This window comes from Clinocottus analis, unplaced genomic scaffold, assembly GCF_023055335.1.
Source record: "Clinocottus analis isolate CAN_PGR_092001 unplaced genomic scaffold, fCliAna1.0.p SCAF_23, whole genome shotgun sequence".
Taxonomy (NCBI): Eukaryota; Metazoa; Chordata; class Actinopteri; order Perciformes; family Cottidae; genus Clinocottus; species Clinocottus analis.
Window position 1 is genome coordinate 6,588,929 of NW_027175965.1, and position 20,313 is coordinate 6,609,241.

Sequence of the window (20,313 nt, forward strand, 5' to 3'; positions counted from 1 at the left end):
CATTCGTGTAAATTAAATCTTGAGGTGACAATTGTAATAAAAAGTCAAACTAAAGAAAAAGGTGATTAGTAGTTCATCCTAAAATAGAACCATTGTTAGCCATGATATTAAAATCAAAATTATCCACGTAGTCTACACTTTTAGTCGAGTATATTCAGTAAAATGACTCATTCCACTGCAATATGTAGCTTTAATGTAGCCCATGTAACAATAGGATGTTTGACACCACAAACAAAAACTGTGTCTCCATGTCTGACAGCTTTATCCTCGCTGTGATCAAGACCGTGACTGAACATGTCTGACTGACGGACTAAAACATAGACATTATATATTTACAATGTGTCGACTCACCAGCAAGTGACGCATCACGAAGACATGAAAACACAGTTGATCCATAAAGGACTTACAGCTTTACTGGTGTTGCAGCTTCTTGTCGGTCCTCAAACCAAACTACACTACGAAAACCTTGGAGCAGTGACATCGCTTCACAGCTACATCTGTGGTAAACAGTCAAAAGGTTTCTTTAAAAGCCTCTCATGACCCGTGATGTGCATTTTATATGAGTTTATGGATTAAAAACTGTCAAATCGAGTGTAAATGACATAAATCAATCAATACAACGCCACCTGAGGCTCCATTACACGGCCAAAGGAAGCTATGTTTTCATCCCATTGCATCTGTCCGTGGACACAGGCTGTCTCTAAAAGATAGAGGTGGTAAAGGATAACTCATATGTATTTTTGGGAAATGGTACAAAACATTTGTTTGTGAACAAATAGCCTTGAAACTGATATGTTGGGCCTGGATGCAACGTACCAAAAAGAGGATGGGTTGGAGTGCTGTTCAACTTCATTGCCTCGCATCATTGGCCTTGACCACAAGATTCTTGAACAGATTAAAAATGTGTTTTTGCAGTCAGCAATCAAAATGGGAATTGCCCAAATACACGAGCCTCGGCTCTTCCTCAAAGAGGCTCAGCCGAAGTGAAATTGAAGCTGCAACAAAAAGAAGAACTGGATCTTAACAGGAGTGGAGTCTCTGCTGGTTGCTTCAGTGGTGCTTTCACTTCTTTTCATCCAAATGCTGTCGTTACATTCCCCACAATCCACATGAGATGGGATAGGGTATCACATATCTCACCTGCCCATGTGATTAATGCCTAAAAGCAGAGCATTTTTCTCTGTGTCTGGAGTTTTACCTCAAGTACACTATTGTGTCTTCTGGTGGTCTGTGTTGTTCTACACACATGATGGCACATACTGCCAGTGTGTCATGCAGAAAAGATCTAAAAGGATCCTGCCTCATCAAAACTAAAGACTGCAACCCCACTTCAAGTTAAAAAATATAAGAAAGAAAACTTATAAAAGTCACTGAAAGTAAATATGTTGCTTTTTTTTAGCAACCTGCAGGGAAATACTTACACTTGAGAGGCATTTTATTGGCCAATTGCAGCAGTTTTGACTCACATCTGCTGAGGTTTCCTCCCTTTTCCCCCATTCAAGGCTGTTTTGTAAAGGTTTTTTTTTCCAGGATAGTAAAATTTATTTGACTTTTAATCCAGTAATTAAGTAAATAATCAATAATTTGTCACCACCATTTTATTCCTGGCAATGTGAAAGGCTTTGATGCTGCATGTTCACCTCCCTGATTGAAAATGCAACACTAATATAGAACTGTGAACATATAAATACAAATGTATAAAACAAAAATAGTTTGGAAGTTTACCTTGTTTTTTTTAATTTTTTTTTTTTTTTTTTACCGGTGGCCCTTTTCCCCGTCAGCACGAAGGCACCGTGAAGGCACCACGAAGCCCTGATCCATTGATCCACAGATCCAGGCGCCGCTAGGACTCTTGTGTTTCCACGCCTCCCACTTTCACCCCCATTGTGGAGAATCTCCGGCTCACACACACTTTGCCAGACTTCCAGGAGTTGGAGCGACCGGCCGAAGACGGAACACCGACTACGGTAAAAAGAAGGAAAAAAAAGGAAACCGGTGTCTTCTTTCACGCATGGATCTACTTCTCTTGAGGGATTTCAAGGAGCTGCAATGGTGACCGTTGCTGGGAATTTTGGAGACGTGAACCGGAGAGAAAGAGCACACGTCCTCTCCGCTGCGAAGTTGTAAAAGTAGTTTCCCCCCTTGAAGTTTTTCTTCCGCCACCAGCTCAGACTCACGCGCTTCTCCAAGTCTGCAGACTCACAGCCATCATGGCGAGGCGGACGGGGGAGAAACCTCTGGGTTTGTCGCCGAAAACGCGCGCTGCTATCCGGGAGAAACACCTTCGGTTTCACGGGGGATTGTTGTCCTTTTCTTGGAGCTTCGCTCTCATCGGCTCGGCTCTTTTTTGTGGATATTGCGGAGCCGACACGGAGTTTTCCATCCTGGAGGAAGCGCAGGTCCTGGCCGAGCAGATGAAGAAGCTGTCGTCCCACGAGCTGGGAGTCTTAACTATGCAGGTAAACGCGGAGGACAAATGTTTGTTTTACTCGTGTCTGTGTAACGTTACTACGACGAGGTGTGTTCAGGGCCACTCGAGCCAAAACGACGCGCAAAATGACTGAAAAGTTGACTGAAATGTTTCAGTGTTACGAAACAATAAGCTCTTTGGTCGCAACAACAGGCGCTTTGAAGACGGGACGCTTTTATCTGGGACGTGAACTCGCTGGAGGTTTGATGTTCCGGTTGCCTGTGTTTCAGTTATTATTCCATAACTTGCTTTAAGAAAAATACTAATTTAACATGGATCACATTCGCTTTGTGTGTGTGTTTGCACGTGTCTTGGCCGAAAAAGGTGCATCCACTGCCATGAAGCAGCTTCTCTTTGTGGATTGGCTCTCGTCCAAAACATTGTCCCTCTAAAGATGCACACATGCAAATGTGCAGATAAATAAGCTGGTTATTATTCAACATGCCTTCAAGTGTGTCTGGGAATCTCGGCTATGTAGGTCTCCTGAACATCAAATAGAAGGAATACATCTATTTTTATATAAACTGGCTGCAGCACAGACCTAGTCATAAAATCATTTTTTTCTGTTTTTTTTTTTTAGAAACACATTGTTTCCTTCATGCTTCCGATTATATTTAGAAACTGGTGGAGGAAAAAAAAAAATCACATCACAAGTTCCCAGTGCTCCAGATGAATAAACAGCAAATAGAAGATGCTGTAACCTTGATATGGCAATTATCAAAAATAGTTGTAGATTAATTTAGTCATTGACAAAGTGATTCATTGTTAGTTATTTTTGTGTTTTATTAGAAGTGACGTAGTTCATGCTTTTAAGTCCTTTTTTAACCTTTGGAGACATTACATCCATTTTTCTAGCTCTTAGTAACTACATAATGTTTATAGATATTTAATTTTTAAGCCTTGATTGGTCAGAGCTGAACTAGTCGGGTGATTCAACAATTTTTGACAACATTTTACAGTTTCTAGCTACTGAAAAATGTGAGTATTTTTCCAGGTATTATTTCATCACAATAAATCCAATATCTATAGATTTTGGAACAATTTAAATCACGATTAGTCCACAAATCGTTTAATTGGTTTTCCCAAAACATTGTCACCATTTCCCTTCATGTGATAGACATAACAATCAACCAGGATAATTATCAGTAGACGAATCACTCATAAAAAACAACTGTTTGCTGCAGCCCAGATTTATTTCCGACCCACTATGCAATCACAACGAAAACACTACTTCCTCCTGTCCGTGCGTGCAGACCGGCGTTGAGTCACCAAATGGCAGGAGGCGCAGGGTGCAGTGCCCACTGCTGCATGGTGTGAGGGGGGTGTTTAGCACTTCACAGGCACTGGAGCTCACAGGCCCTGAACACAGTCGAGGCAGCGGGGGGGCCCCTGCCCCCAAACGGTGTTTCATCTTCTCTGCTTCCACACTGAGCTTTCCTTCATCCCGGCTCGGGGAGTTGGCTTTGAGGGCTTCCTCTGATCCCCCCTCTGGATCCGCCTTTGTCACTGCGCATCCTTCTCCAAGCTCCAGTTTGTTTCTCATCCTCGTTCTTTCCGTCATTTTCTCTGCCGTTTGTCTCTCCGGCTCTGTATTATTCTTTTTTTTTATCTCGCTGGTGCTCAAAGTGAAATAAATCCGCCGTCATAGTCTTTATTTCATAGCGTAAAATGGTGATATCGGCTGCAAAGACGCAGTAATGCAAATAGATTTCTGTTTTTTTACTCACTCTGATTTCTTACAGCCCTTTCTGATCATCTATGAAAACATGGCCTGTATCATGAGAAAAAAAGCCTTGAGACGGCCTTGTTGTACAAGCTGGGGAAATCTGACTTGGCGTGAAGCGATAGCCCAAGTTTGAGTGAAGCGGTGCGTTTCATGGATTCGTCAAGACACTGTTCCTCAAATGCTAGAGACGCGCATCCAGTAATAACAGTCCCACATCCGCCCGTGAAAACAGCTGCAGGAATCTGCCGGCCACGCCGTCTGAGTGGACACCTGCTCGCTGTCTGCAGGTGTTGCCCATTGAACTCCATTTCAATATATCTTTCTGTCTCTTTGGCATTTTGTTTCCGTTTCCCCCCGGGTGCTGTGGTTTCCCACACTGTGTTTGTATCCAAACGCCACCATTTGACTTCAGATTTTTCGAGTCACGGCTGTCATTCATTACCGCTTCAAGGCCTTTTTTTGGGAGGGGGGCGGGCACAAAAGACACAGACACGCAAAAGTTCACGCTGAACTATTTTGAGAAGATCAGATGGGTTTTGTTATCGGGCGTGCGTGCCGGCATCGCTGCTTAAAGCGTAATCCTACCTCTCTCCGCTCCACCCCTCATTCTCTGGCAGATGTGTAATTTGAGGCAGTCGGTGTCGGAGCAGCTGAGTCACCGGGTCAACCTTGTTCAAGCTGTCATTGAGTTATTCAATCATCAAGGGACACAAAGGTCTTGACACTCTTTTTTTTTTTTTAAGGGATCTTTTATCTATTTATGTCGTCACATGTATTAAAGTTATGCCATTCTGCTACAATCTAGTAGTTCATACATTTAGTTGTGAATTTGGATTTCTATTGGTATTTATTGCGACTGTAAAGAATGCTATAGGGCTGCAACTTACTGCTTTTCTTGTCAGTGATTAATCCATCTGTAATATTATTGATTATTTTATCATCAGTCAGTATTTTAGATACATTTCCTTTCCCCTAGACATTTGTTTATGAGCTGTCTTCATGAGTGTGGCCTCTAGGACCGTTTTAGTGGTTTGCATGAAATCTCCATAATTTTCCTGCAATTTACATATTTCATGATCATTGTACCTCGTGTGTTGTTTAGTAGAGATTCACCGATATCGGATATTGGCCTCGACATTTACTCACTTTAGTGTATCGGGGACAATAAGCTGATCTTCTATTGGATACCAGTTATTTGAATGAATAGCAATTCAGTACATGTGTATCTATGTATTTATTTCTTATATCTTTTCCCCTCCAAAGTCAAGCCGGATATTCCCTTACACACAGAAGAATGACCTCAGTCTCTTCCACACAGCGAGGCACACAGCCTGTTAATTAAACACTGGTATCGGAAACTTTACTTTATCGGATGATACCCAAAGTCCAGGTATCGCTATCGGGACTGAAAAAGCTGGATCAGCGCACCCCTGACATCCTTTGTGTGGCTTGTGTCGAGTTGTTTCGAATGCACCCGTGCAGCCGGCTTTGTCTTTTATTTCATTTGACCTTTTATTGAAGCAGGTAAAATCAGTTGAGAACCAATTCTCATTCACAATGATGACCTGGAGGCAGCAGCACAGATACAACGCAGGATGACAAACACGTGAAAATAACAATAAAATGGAAAAAGAACAACAACATAGATGATTTTAAAAAAAAATGGAATCGAAGAGAGAGAGAAAAGTGAGGGCTTGTCATGTAGAAAAAATGGTTAAGGATATTCTTCCACATTAATAATTGACTTCAGATATCTGGAGGATTTCTGCTGTGCAACTTGTTCATTGTGAGAACAGACAATCTTCTCTTATATATGTATTGTCTTTTTTGTTTAAAAAAAAGCCAGAGTTTTACACGGCAGTTTGTACTTGTATCTAAAATATTTAATTTAATCCCCTTTTGCATGCTATTAAACTACAGGCCTGGTGATAGAGCCAAGACAACAGTACACGTTTTCAGCCACGTGCGCTTAATCACTGTTGAAAATGAACCGACGTGCCATTTATAGATTGTTGCTGATGCTGAAGCCTTTTAGAGATCACTCATCGCTGTGTGAGAAGTCCAGCTCCCTTGCTTTTTACAGAGAGGGTATGGATGCCCTGTCGGCAGATTGTTTACAGAGGAAATTTAGTTTTAAGGGCCTTAATCCTCAGAGAAGTGTGGTTTGTTATTGAGGCCGGCTCGTCCGGCATCCCCGGCCCCCTAATTGAATATTGATAGTAGTTTAAAGGGGTTTGTGCAGGAAAAGAGAAAATTGGGGCCGCTCTGGCCCTGTCATTAGGCTCTGATTTCATGGGTTTGGTCCAACGGCAACACCAGTCATCGTCTATCACACAACCCAAATTGTTGCTGTTTCTGCTTGGACTAGCGTTTTGATTGGGCCCTTTTTAACATGTCTGAATGTCTTTCACCTGCCTTTTTTTATTTAAATCCCGTTTCACTGCGTTACTTTTTGTCTGTGTGTCGACATGCGTATGTTGTGTTTCTTCCTTTTTGCCTCGCATTAAAATGAATCACTTGCAGAGACTAGGAGGCAGATGGGGAGGAGGAGGAGGAAGAGGAGGAGGGTGAGAGGATATACAGCAGGACATCGGGATTCCTTCAAGGTTCTCTGCAGCACGGCTTCAAAGCCTTCTCGCGTCTCGCTGCAGCGCCTGTGCTGTATTCAAAAAGTCAAGGTTACCTCACGGGCCCCCTGCTACATGTTGGGGTATTACGCTCTCATTCGTGCTCTTTTCACGTCTCAAGTCGATGTGTGAACTGCTTCACTTCAGCCTGACGTGCTATTGCACTCCATGCACGCTGTGTATTTGAATATAAAGTTATACATGTGCTTTTGTTTCGTACAATATTGTTCAATATTGCGTTTTGGGATGCATACATATCTAAGCTCATTCGTGCGTGTCTTGTTGAGGGTATAACGGGCACTTCACGGCACAGAGGGTACACACCTCTCTAAGTTAGTCCAATGTTGCAAACCAGTGACGACTTCCTGTTCGAAGAAACTAATCCAGTACAGTGTCTTTCAACCTGCTTTCTCTCTCCTGGCCAGCAGGGGGCGACTCCTCCAGTTGCCAAAAGAAGTCCGGTTGTATAGAAGTCGATGAGAAAATGACTTCTCACTTAGTTGATTTCCTCAGTAAACATTGAGATTATGCTCTCGATCGCTAGTTTCAAATAGAATCATAATGTGGAGTAAAACCTCCAGAAAGGTGGGGTTTTTTGGCCACTTTTGTGTACAAAAATGAATATATTATGACCTTATGCGCCATCTGTTGGCAAGCTAGTTGATAATGTTGTCTCTGTATTGTTTGTTGAAAGAATACAGTTAGTTTTTTAGAGCCCCGTTGCTGAAAAACAAGGATGCAGAGAGCAGAATAAACCAAAACGATGAGTTAAAAGTGGAGGGGAACTGTGGGGTTAAGTGACAATTTTCTGTTTTGTCACTACGAGTGTCTCCTTTCCCAGTTAATTCATAAACAACGATCAACATAAAAAGTGTTGATTGTAGATGCTGCTGCTGCGTTCAGGTACTTTCAAGAAAAGTGGGATTTGTGGGTGGAAAGCCTCAACATCTCCTGAAGCGTGTACCTATATCGGGTTCAGATATCGATCTAACAACTTACCGCTTCGGTTTCTCCCCCCTCCTTCCTCTCGTGTGACGTGCAGGTCGTCCGAGCCGCAGCAGCTTTGCATTAGTCAGCTTTGCATTGAAACTCCTCCTTTTTTTTTTTTAAGTCCAACCATAAATCACAAAGCGCTTCGGCGGTTTATGAGCCATTTGAGGCTGTGCAGAACTATCTGCACCTCCTTGCATTTTCTTTCCATTTTGAACTGGTGCTTTTTTCCAAACTATTAGTTTTTGGGTTCTTGGCTTGCTGCTGATGCGTGAATACTTCAAACTTTTCATTTTTATCCAAGCTGAATTGAACATAAACATGGTGACTGATTTGATAACCTCGGGGGTATACATGTCATCCTTTCCAAGAGAAATGTTTCTGTAATTCAAAAGTGAAATAGAAATCAAGAGTTGCGTTTCTTGCGTCTGTTTTTCATGGAGACGCGGCGCTTTTGTGAACAGCTGCAAAGTCCCACAGCGACATCTGCTATGTTTTTAAACTCAGAATGACTTTTCATATCGCTCTTCAAAATTCTTGGCCCTGTCCAAAACCGGAGAAACGTCCCAGTTCTGTCGGCCGTTACCTTTTTATCCTCCCATCACAATGCAGGGGGAGAACCCAGCAATGGGCCACGTTTTCATTAAATGTGGAGCTGTTGTGTGTTTTGGCCTGAGTCCAGCCATCGAGAGGCTCCGGCGCCCCCTTCACATCCAACTGCTCCGCTCCACAATATCTCGAACCCGCAACTGAACACACATCAGACACGGTGAGGTCCCTCGACTTGTTTGACAAGGCTGGGAATTAAATGCTGCTCTTGCATGGAAACCATGTCACATCTGGATTTCAGAAACGTAACCGTATATCCTGCATAGTGCAGCAGGAGTGACGCGTACTTTTGTCGACCGACCGCCGAAGTTGGCGTCACACTGGTTCCCTCGACATGAAGCCAATGCCATTATTTTGGATTTATGCAGAAAATAAGCTCTCTGGCAAACACAAGTTTATGACTGTAACGTGTCGTTCAGCAAGATCATTTTCACAAATGAACTCCACTGTTGTGACTTTTTAAGCACGAGTGTCATCAGAAACAAAATGCCGTCATCAGGCTATTAACGAAGTACACGATCCACGGCTGCATGGGATAACCTGTATTTGTTTGTCTTGTATGTGGTGCAGGTATTTTAGTATTCATGCTTGCCTATCTTGCAAATAAAGTCCAACAGTAGCGAAGCTCAGGAGGCCTTTGGCGGCGCGTATGGAATCTGCAGATATCCTCAAAGTTTAGAGGAAGTCTCTTATTTTTTGACATTTCTGAAGGCAATCCGATGTATGGATCACCCACAATGTGCGAGCAATATCCTGGCATGATTTAAAACTCATGGAAAAGGGTGAATGTTTTGTTTGAAATAAGATCATGAAAGCTACAAAGAGCTTACTCTATAGAAAACAAACCCGCTGTGCAGGAACATTGTTGTTTCTTGATATGTTTGTCTGTCACACTTTTCCCTCTATTTTAATTAATGGTCTCTTCATTCACAATAGTTTAAGAACAAATTATACTGTGAATTTAGCTGTTAAATGCATAAACTGTCTACTTCTCTGTCTCTGTCTTTTGATGTTTTTAGATGTTTATTTTTTTGTTGGAAGATTTCTCACTGATATCATTAAAAAGGCTGTTTTTCATTTAGTAACAGTTGCCAAATGACCTCCGTAGAGACCTGAAGTCTTTGTGTATCGCTTGGCTTTATCTTCATTTATATCTACCTGCAGTCCACTCACATTATCTAACTCGACTGTGCTACAAGGCCGCTGGACGATATGAGGACACTCGTTCTTCAGATCTTTTCACAAGACGGTTCCCATTTGTTTCAATCAAAAAAATCCCTTTTCATTGTGTTCCTGTGTAAGTACAGTGCAGCCTCGTGCACCGTCTCCTGGCTCGCCGCTGGCTGCGGTCGAGACGGAGAATAAAAGCGATGTTCTTCCTCTTCTGCACCAGCTGTTGTGGTTTAAATCTGTCTGTACTGTCGTGGCCAGATCATTTATCTGACCGCTTTTTGATCCGTTGCCCACATTTCCTGTTGGAGAAGGCCTCTCTGTGTCTCTGGGTGTGTGTGTCAGTGTGTGTCTGTGTGTTTGGCCTTGACTTAAATTGGTTTTGCAGTGATTTTCAGCCTTTGCTTACCCTAAATCTTTCCTTTCTTTTGCCTTTTTGTACAATGCTGAGCTTAAGAATCTAGACTGAACATTTCCGGAATTGCTATCAAAGTGCAATGTAGTCAGACTGGTTCAGATTAAGGACAATAAGTGACATTTTCTCCCAGCTTCAAACATCCTGTCATTATACGATTAGCTTGAGATAAATGTCAGGATGTCATGCAGGTATACAATATGTGTGTCTGTGTTGTTATCACTTAAAGAGCTGAAAGTGTTAGTGAATTCGCTGAATCGATTGGAAACTATTTTCATGATTGTTTGTCTGTCATTTTTGCAGCAACAATAGCAAATGCCCTCCGGTTATAGATTCTGAAATTTAAGGATTTGCTGCTTTTGACTGTTTTTAAATAATCGTAAACTTAATAAACGTCGGCGAGACAATAAAAAAAGAAGTTACCATAGTCATAAGTACTTAGTTGTCTTGAATTGCTTGAATCTAAATCCTGGCAAGTTTACTCTCGATGCCTCAAAGACAAGTTTTTGATTCCCACAATTTATTTCTGATAAAAGTCGTATCTGCCTGCTCCCTCTCCATTTCTTCCACACTAATGATTGTTATATTTATTAATCCGAAGTTACAGTATTTTTAACCGATATTCCCTTGATGACATATAAAAGGGAAACGGATCAAATCCTCACCACCAATATTTGGCATTTCATGACCATGAAGAAGTTAAAACGATGAATCGCTTATCAAAACAGTTATAGATTAATTTTCTGTCCGCTGATTAATCAACTAATCCTTTCAGCTCTAACTTTCTACGTATTGAAATGAGTCCCGTGCACCAGCCCTGCAGGTTTTCAGTGAAAGTAGCTAACTCTGTCCTTTTGCTTATTAAAGAGGAGAACTAATTAACTGGCTGTCTAATCAGCTCATTCTCCCCTTTTTAATGAACCCCCCCCTCTATCTCTCTTTCTCTCCCATTCACTATCACCCCTTCAGCGATGTCTTTAGACACACACACACACACACTGATAACAAATGCACTCAATGAAAGAGTGAAAAGAATCTTTATTGGTGATCCAGGCTTTTGTGTGTTTCCTCCAGATTCCTGCCAGTGTTACTTAGTTAGCTCCAACAGGGCTGACCTGGCAGTGTGCGCCGAGGGACCCGAGGCCAATCCCCCCCCCCCCCTTAGCAAGTCAGTCCCTTCACCCGCCACAATGGGCGACACTCAAAATGAACTCTCCCTGAAAGAGCGAAAGAAGGGGAAAGGAAAAGGGGCGGCGGCCTGTCGGGGAAGGCAAAGGGGGCAGCGAGTAAAATAGCAGACTGGAAGGCCAAGCATAGTAGAGAGGGAACGGTTCCCTCCCGCAGACGACGTGCATTTGTAAGGCCCCCACCCCCCTCACACATACATATAGACACACACACACACACTCCTGGTGAAGGGGTTTTGCATTCCCGATGAGGAGAAAGTTGGAGCTCCTGCTGTGGAGAAGCAGATCAGACTGCTTTTCATGCCTCTTTTTCTCTCTCTCTCTCTCTCTGTTTATGCTTCTCTCTCAGGGCTCTGTGTTGCATACATTAACTGGCAGTAAACCGAAACTTCACAGTTGTTGAGAAAGCACTGTTTCCCAAAAGTGTCAAAAATTTCCATCCGCGTTTTTTTTTTTTTATGCCCGTTTGCAGCATTTTTGTATTTGCATAGAGTTCGTTTTCGGCGGCGAAGATCTGACTGTCTATGTTTCTCTGTGCTTCTGGGTTCTTCTTCCTCGAGGCAGAAGGCTGTTGCGAGTGTCAGGGAAGACTTGGGAGAGAAGAAATTGCAGTTCTCTTATATTCTGATGTTGTATATACAGACACACAAAACGCACAATGTCACAGCGGTTTGCATCGTTGTCTCTGATTTGTGAGGAATTCCAAGTCGACCTCTCCAGACTCTGAGGTCACAAGGTTGTCCAGGTCAGCTCATTCAGTCTGACTTGCCTAACCTAATGGCGACAGCCGGTTTTAAAATCTGCAGTCGGTAAAGGGTCCTTTAAACTCGGCTTTTACGTAAAGACGCAAGCATGCAAAACCCGCAAGGGCCCCTGGGTAGTCCCGTCAGCCCTCTTGCATGCGTCGCCCAAAATTTCGGACTATCCGACAAAGCTACGCGAGCCGTTCGCAGCCCGCAAGACTGTGATTGGTCTGCGAACCACATCCTTTCCGGTTTCATAGCATAACACCGCCATTTTTAAAAAGCCATCACAGAAACACGAACAGTGGATCCCGTTGAAGGACGTTTGGCTGACGTGGTCCTGCAAATATGAGCATTTATAAAACCCGTCTTTGACGGAGTATAAGGACACGATGGCGGTGAATTCCTGGAGGGAGATATCGGTGACCGTCGGTGTGCAGGTCGAGGAGATAGCGTGGGATAGTCGACTCTAAGCGGTCCTCGCGCCGCCTACTGTTCAGGCGTATGGAAAAGGCGGGAACCATAAACCAAAACGAGTCCGTCGATGCAACCGCGTGGCCAGCCGCAGTTGTAGTTGCAAGAGTGTGTATATCGCCCTTTAATGTTTAACGCAACATATCTAGCCACTGTTTGTGTCAGTTCAATGGATGCTGAGATATTTTATGTGCTTCAAATGAAAGGCAGAGGGGGCTTTGAACTCTGGACGCTTGAACACAGATGCATAGTTGGTGTATTGTGTTAGATCGACAAGCACCTTACAACGTAGCTATAATAAATCATATACAGCCGTGAGAACATGGGACACTTCATAAGCATGAATGCATTTTTGTTTTTAAAATGATCTTTGTACATCTGAGCACCGTTTTTTTAGAGATGATCTCCATCTATAGATTAATACATCATCATTATACTTCCTTTTGGATTTGGGTTGTGCCTTGAGGTCTCGGCTGTCAGGGAAAAAAAAAAAAAAAGAAACTAAGAACTGGAGTGCAGAATGCATGTTGTCAATCTTCCTCATCATCTTCTCATCTTCTCTGCTCCATATTCCCATCTCTCGGTGTAATTGTGTCTGCCGACGGTGGAATGTGAAACTGTCCTGTGCCTTTTTGTCTTCTGCTGGTTTCAGCCTTTTGAAGATACGTCGGGAAGTGACCCGATCTAATGAGTTGGACTTTGGACATTCTGTCTGGGAAGATGAAAAGAGATGCGGCGCTTTTTATTTTTTCCTTCTCGCAGAGGAAACGGCAAGAGGGATCCACGCGATACAGCTTGCTAATTGGGAGGCAGACAGGAGTGTCGGGGTGTTGAGTGCGAGAGGGAGAAAAAAAAAAATGGGGAGATGGCTTCACACACTGTTTTAGTGTTCCAAACACATGTAAACACCTCAAGTCACACTCTTACACTATCTCTATCTCCATACACACACATTTCTCACATAAACAGACTCCGCGTGTACGGAGCGGCTGCAGCTGTGTTTGGCTATCGGTGTCTCTGAGCTCAGTAATGTTTCTGCCACACGAGTTGCTTATTTGATCTGGACTGACTCGAGTAATGCAAGACGAGCATTAGGAGAGGCGTCGGTGGTTAACACATTTCCCCCTGCTGGCATGTCAACAACACCCCGGGGTTTCCTGCTTAAGACGACGCACGTGTTTGCATTCTTTAGCATGATTTTGAGAGTTATTGCAATGACATCGAGGGTGTGATTGGGGATTGCCCGTCGTCCTAAACTATCATAGGCTACCTGCCCAGGACCGTAGTTTGGATTGTGTTGTTATATCGGGGGATTTTACAGGATTCAGAGCATTCATATAGCAGCTAACGACTACGGCCACCCAGTCCAAAACATCTGGACACATCATTGACCAGCAACCTGGCCCCGACTCCATGCGCGTAAGACTGCAGCTATTTAGCGCTCGGCATCGCAATGGACATTTTCTCCTTGCTGGAAAGTCAGCCCAGCAGATTAGTGATCTCATTTCGGGTGAAATATGGAAACCAAGTCCTTTTTTAGTTTTTTAATTTTTTTTTTTTTTGGAACTTATTCTGCTCAATGCTCAAATGATAACCATAATGCCTCTTGACGGGTCCTGGTTTCATAAAAAACATAGTGCTCTTGTTGCACGGGGACCATCTTGAAATAATCACGCAGCGGCATGTTTTACATGTTGCCCTCAGTGTTCTCATTATTTTTCTCTGTGGCTTTTCTCTCACTGCTGTGTTGGAGAAAACGATTGGCTCGTTAGTTAAATAGGCAGAAAAGACTGTATGGTCTCTTTGTTTGTTACCCGGTTGGTTCACACAGTTGTTGTGGCGCTGCTTGTACCCCCACATCCATTTCATCTCAGGTTTTTTTTAGGGAAAAAAATCTCTGGCACCAAGGAAATGATGTGTTTTGGGCACCAGCGTCAATTTGACCTTCCTGTCCAAAAGCAGCTGTGCTGTCGCTCTGTGTTTGTGTTTGTGTACCCATTGTCCACTGAAATCAGCTCTGGTGGTCTAGTGGAGAGGTCTTATATTCAGCCAATAGTTTAGCAAGCAGGTCTCCTTGACTATTTAGACATTTGTGTGTGTGTGTGTCTTTCTCCAGGAGAAGCCCAGTTAACTCTTTCTGCAACAAACTCTCCTATCCTTCCAAACTTTTGTCTCTCAGACACATCTTTTTCTTCTCTTTTTTTTCCCAGAATGCATGCTCACTGCCAGGGTTGGCTGCTTGGTGCCATGCCAGCTTTTCTCAGTCTGTCTCGCCCCGGTGTTGGCACCGTCAGCCAGCCGGGGCTGCTGCTGGCATCTCTTGGCAGCTGAACAGGAGACAAGCCCCGTCGACACATTCAGTTCCCCAAATTTTCTGGAACTTGCGTATTCCTATGTGAATAACTGTTACAGGGAAATATTCAATATTTTAAGTGAAGTTCCACATTTACATATAAACGTGAAATCTTAAGATATCTGTATTTAGTGTCTATGTCGATGTGATGTCCTCTTTTTTACATTACAAAGCACTGAGTAAAACGGCTAATGTTCACAACATCGTCTGTGCAGTCTACGGGCTGATTTGAACACCTCCACACTTGGCAGAACAAACTTAAAAATGTTACAACTTGTACACCACAAAGTAAAATGTGTGTGGATTTAGTTTGGTCTCGAGGGAGTTCATTCACAGATCAGGTGTAATTGTATTTGGATTAATCCGCAGCTGTAAACCTGCTCTGTTGGGTGATGTTGATCGTGTGAATGAGCCTCTTACCTTTTCTAGAAGCATTATTCCGACTGTTATTTGGTCTGCGTGAAGGAACTCTTGGACTGATGATGGTCAGACCATTTATGGTCAGTTCAAGGCAGGGCTTTTGGGCCGTTAGTCCGTCTCACTGTTCTGGATGAAATGTACAAACATGGCATCGTTCTTCCACCATTACGACGACTGCGGAAGTAATCATCGAGCCCAATCAACATATTTTGTGAACGGGACTACCGACGTGGCCGCACTACAAACAGAAACGCCACCACAGACACACACTAGACATAGTTGTTGTGTTATACTTTATTTAAAATCACATGCTGGGGTTGAAGGTTTCTGCCACTGTGGTTTGGTTCAGTGTAAGAAAGCAAAGCCAGATAAATGGGGGCTCTTTATGGTCAGTTTTGGGAAGTCTCTGCACTAAAGGGCAAACGGTAACGCGTCAAAAAAAGCTCCGTAGTTTGTACAGACCGGAAGAAAATAGGACCCAATAAAACTATTGTTACTTTGTATATAGCTATATCAATAGAAACACTGTCATTTCACTCAGCCTTGGAATGTGAATACATAAATATTCTCGGTTTAATAAGCTTTCTAAAACTGCATTTTTGATTGACCAGTGTAGCAGGGATGCCGAGTGGAAGAGAGGAGCTGTCGTTAAAAACAGAAACACTGCTCTCCCTTTCCTTGTACTCACAGCAGCAAAGCCTTTCATCATTTACATACCAGAAACGTGCGAGTGTCCTTGGGGAACTCTCCGTCTCTCTGTCTGTCTGTCTTGAAAGCTCTCACACCCGAGCTTCTGCACACGGCAATGATCGGCTCATGAATCTGAATAGGAGAGGTTTCCCATGTTTGGACGGCTCAGGGAGGAAACTTGACGCATATTCAGCTGACGTGAGCTCGGCTTGACATGTTTGTGAAACACGGAGGCTGTGTTTGGTTTGCTGGAGTGTTAATGAATGTACATTTGATATTTACTCTATATATTTTTGCATAATTAGATTTGTGAATATGAATGTAATGCCTGAGATGCGAGTCCCAGTGCAAACACTTTAAATTCTTTGTACATAAAAGCCCTTTAAAATAAATAAACATATATATATATATATATATATATATATATTATTATTATTATTATTATTATTAAAAACAAAGCTGCTCCAGTGCTGAGGCCTCAAATACGGTTAGTATGTGGAAGACCCTTCACTTGGTGATGGAGTAAGAATGACATGCTGACATTAAGGGTTAATTTGGTTTCTATAAATTCAATGTGTGCAAGTAGCGTAATGCACCCACAAAATATTCTGACCTTGTAAATCACGCTGCTTTTAAATTATGCAGTGCATTGGCTCCAGTTTGTTTTCACTCAGCCGGTCCAGGAGGGGGTATTTTCTTTCCCCTAGGCTAGTAGGAGAGGAGCGCTTGTTTCTACTAACTCTTGCTGCCAGTTGTGTTCACTCACGTGGCTCCACCCGCTCCCCGGGGATGTATTTTACCATAAGTCTCTCGTAGTGTAACAACATACACAGAAGCTGAAATGTGCCTATATGCCTTTAAACATTTGTGAGTGCGCTTGTGCATAGCACTTGGCAGTCATGTGCTAATGAAGAAGCATAAAGAAGTAAAGTGAAATAATTGTAATGGAGGCGGATATATTAAAAATAACGTATTGAATGGACTTGACGTGGAGCTAACTGTTGTAACATGAGCTAGCAATTCTCTGAAAAACAAGAATGGCTACTTAACTTGAATATAGATGTTAGCTAGCTTGTTAGCTGCACGCTACTTATGCTAGATTTAAAATGTAGCTGGATAAATGTATCATATACACATTAATAGTGATTAGGACCTTTTTTTTAGTATAACTGAGGAATAATTGGACCTTTTTAGCTGAGTCCAGCTTCAGTGATTTCTATGTTCGGTTCTCTCATAGCTGCTCGCTACCACAGCTAGTTGGAAGAGTAGCTTGTTTTTTAACATCATTCTTTAGAACCAGGCCTTTATGTGAGACCGGATAGTAACGAATGCACTTAAATAGATGTTTGATGTCCATATCAAACACCTGGGTTGTGTATTGCTGTCTCAGATGAGTGTCTTTTTTTTCTCCTTCCTCCAAACTTGTGTTGTTGTTTTAAGTATCTGGTAAAATCTGCAACAGGTGCACATTTCTAAACTGTTCTTTCCTCCCTCCATTGTCGTCCTTCCTCCCTGACTTTGATCTCTCAAGAGACCCTCACATCTATCCAAACCTATCTGTTTATTAGATATTTGAGATACTTATACTGAACTCGACTCTTAGTTATAATTGACTGCATTTAATTGATACATTGAGTTGCTAGTTTCTTTGAAGATTTAGATTAATAACACAAAATATAAACATACGTTATTTTTGCAGGATGAGTACTTTTACTTTCAATTAGCTCACGCGTATTTTGATACTACTGAAGTAAGATGTAAGAAGACAGGACTCTCTTTTTGTAACAGAGTATTTATTTATTTCCAGTGTGGTATTGCTACTTTTATTTGCCTCTCTGAGGCACTTCTGCTGACTTCTTTGTCAGCTGCTGATCCAAATGATGTTGGTGAGTTACTCGACTGCATCGGCACAATAGCACAGGGAAACAAGGAGGGTTGTGTATTAATATGTGTGTATTTTATGTGTGTACTTTGGCAATGTAGTATCCTGCCGTTAGTCAGGGTCATAACTCATAAACTGTCCTCTTTTTGTGTGTGCGTACACACAGCATTGGCTTTGTAGACTGGTTAGACATGACAAGTTGTTCAGTGTGTCCTGTTGTATGCTCGTTGCCACCGGCTGCATGATGCATCTGTGTAAATGTGTACATTTTACGTGAGTCTCTGACTCCGTAAATACGCTTGCATATGTATTCCTGTTATTTAGCCAGACGTGGGCTGATGTTTTGCTTCCTCACCACAGCTCCCAGGTTGCCTCCTTCGGCCAGCTGAGCAGCCAACTCAAATCCTCCATCCAGTTAATCATCTCACGTCATAAAGATTAATGCTAACGCTGTGCTGTGTTACGCTTTGGCGTGCATTGCTCTACTGAGAGGAATGCACAAAACTCAAGGTCTCTGGATTACCATGATGAACGACAACTTTAAAATGATTTGCATAGCCAGATGCTACTACTACAGCAAAATCTGCATTTTTCATTTTCACACACAACTAGTCACGAGTACACTTACTATGCTGTGAAGTAGCCAAACAGAAAAGTATGTCAAATGTGACTCATACCTGATATCGTTTTAATAATATTGTCTTGTGGTGAAACAGAAGGGGAAACAATTCTCTGTTCTTATGCTCGGTCTAACGAAAGACACTTCAGCTCATCTTCTTTCAAGAAAGCAAAAGTAAAGCGACACTAATGCCGTGTATTTATCTTCTCGGAATATTTAAAAAAAAACGTTAGCCACTCAAAGTGTATTAAAATGAGTGCAAAAAATATGTAGTCTCCTGCCAAAATCTCTTTTCAATAAATGATGAGATGAATCGCTGAAATGAAGAGGCGTCGGTTTGGCAGCGGGACGACGTTCTAGTAAAATGGTAACACTCAGGATGCGACATCAGCCCACTTGTTGTAAAAGGTTGCCAGTTTATTAGGTACACATATCTAAAACTACAACAGTCATGCGATAGTTACGACCTTCATGCACGTCTTAATGTTCACTGTTGATTCACTTCTACGGGTATATAGGGAGCTACAGTTATAGTGTTGAAAAGTGTTTCCTATATCTATTTAAACCCATTCAGATTAACAAGGGTAGCCTAAATATTAGAAACACCTCTATGTATATTGCTGCACTGTTCACCACAAACGGCTCCAAAGTGTCCAACACAGTTAAAACAACCGCTGAGCATTGTGACCTTTGTGAAAGGTGAATGCATTGCATCACTGCTACTCGACTGCATTCATTTTTAGCTCGTTGTTGCTAACCGGAGTAGGACTAACTACTTCACCCACAGACATGACTCCGACACACACACACACACACACACACACACACACACACACACACACACACACACACTTGACCCATTTCTTCCAGACTGCTGTACAAGGTTAGCTCCAGGTCACAAGTTTCAGCGTGACCAGGCCGAACTAGCAAAAAAAGCTGGTGTTATATGTAGCGTAAGTCTCTCTGCGGAGCGACGCATGCCTCTCTTAATCAGTGCGTGTAACTGCCCTAAGAATACATGGAGTAGAACAAAGCGCGTGTCTGTAGAGACCTTATAACAGTGGCCAGACATGATCGCACATGGGGCTCAGAAACCGGAGAAGGGGACCACCCCAGGAACATTTTTTTTCCCCCTCTCTGTCCTTTTGCCCTTTCCCGTCTTTATCTCTTCGACCCATCTCTCCAATCTGTTTCCTCTTTAATGGCCGGTTGTATTTCTTTTCTTCTTTTTACGGCACATATTCAAGAACGGTGTCTTATTTTCTCATTATTATGACATTTGTGGCGATGTCGCCCCTCATGTGCACATATCTACTGATGCTCCCCAACTGCAAGTAAAGTAAGAGCCTAACGGACGAGTCCACAGCACAGGAATGTGAAGATAATCCAGGATAGTGTGTGCAGACAGTGCAGGCGCCCCCCTCTGAACATCCTCTCACTTGGCTGAGAGCGGGCCTCTTTTGGCAGGACGCGTATATCAAAGTTTTGAATTTATTGAAGCTGGGTGATGAGCCCTCCTTTTTTTTTTTTTTACTGTGCGTCTTCGTTTCGCTTTCTCTGCCTTTTCTTTGACCCGTGGTCGGCAGTTTATCAGTCTCAATTCCTTCTCACACGCCTTTTCTGATTCTTTTGACACATCTCAGGGGTCAGTCTGAAGTGTTGGCCCTAACAGTGTCTACCATGACCATGTGACTGCAGGGACTTGTTGGGCCAGAGGCTGCTGGAAGGCTGGCAATAGACCCAGAGGGGGCTGAAGCCCAGCCGAGTTCAGGGGACATAGGTTCGCTTTAGTCATGTCGTCTGTCATCTCTCAGTTGAATCTCTTGGTTCTGAAATGTGTTTTTTTTGTGATAACCTCGGGTCGACACAGAAATACAGAGTGGATATGATCTGAGCCTGTTTTGGAAATCATTCTCCCTCCCATAAATCTGTCGTTAA

The 20,313-nt window shown here is 42.7% G+C and overlaps 1 protein-coding gene across 2 annotated transcripts in view; it reads left to right on the forward strand.

Annotated features, from left to right (window-relative positions):
• The first annotated feature begins 1,932 nt into the window (after nt 1-1,932).
• The window catches only part of cachd1 (cache domain containing 1), a 69,688-nt gene continuing 51,307 nt past the window's right edge, over nt 1,933-20,313 (forward strand). For both annotated transcript variants that reach the window (XM_068589958.1, XM_068589959.1), the window contains exon 1: nt 1,933-2,459. In XM_068589958.1, coding sequence (XP_068446059.1) covers nt 2,211-2,459 — 249 coding nt within the window. In that variant the 5' untranslated portion in view covers nt 1,933-2,210. The remainder of the gene's footprint in view (nt 2,460-20,313) is intronic.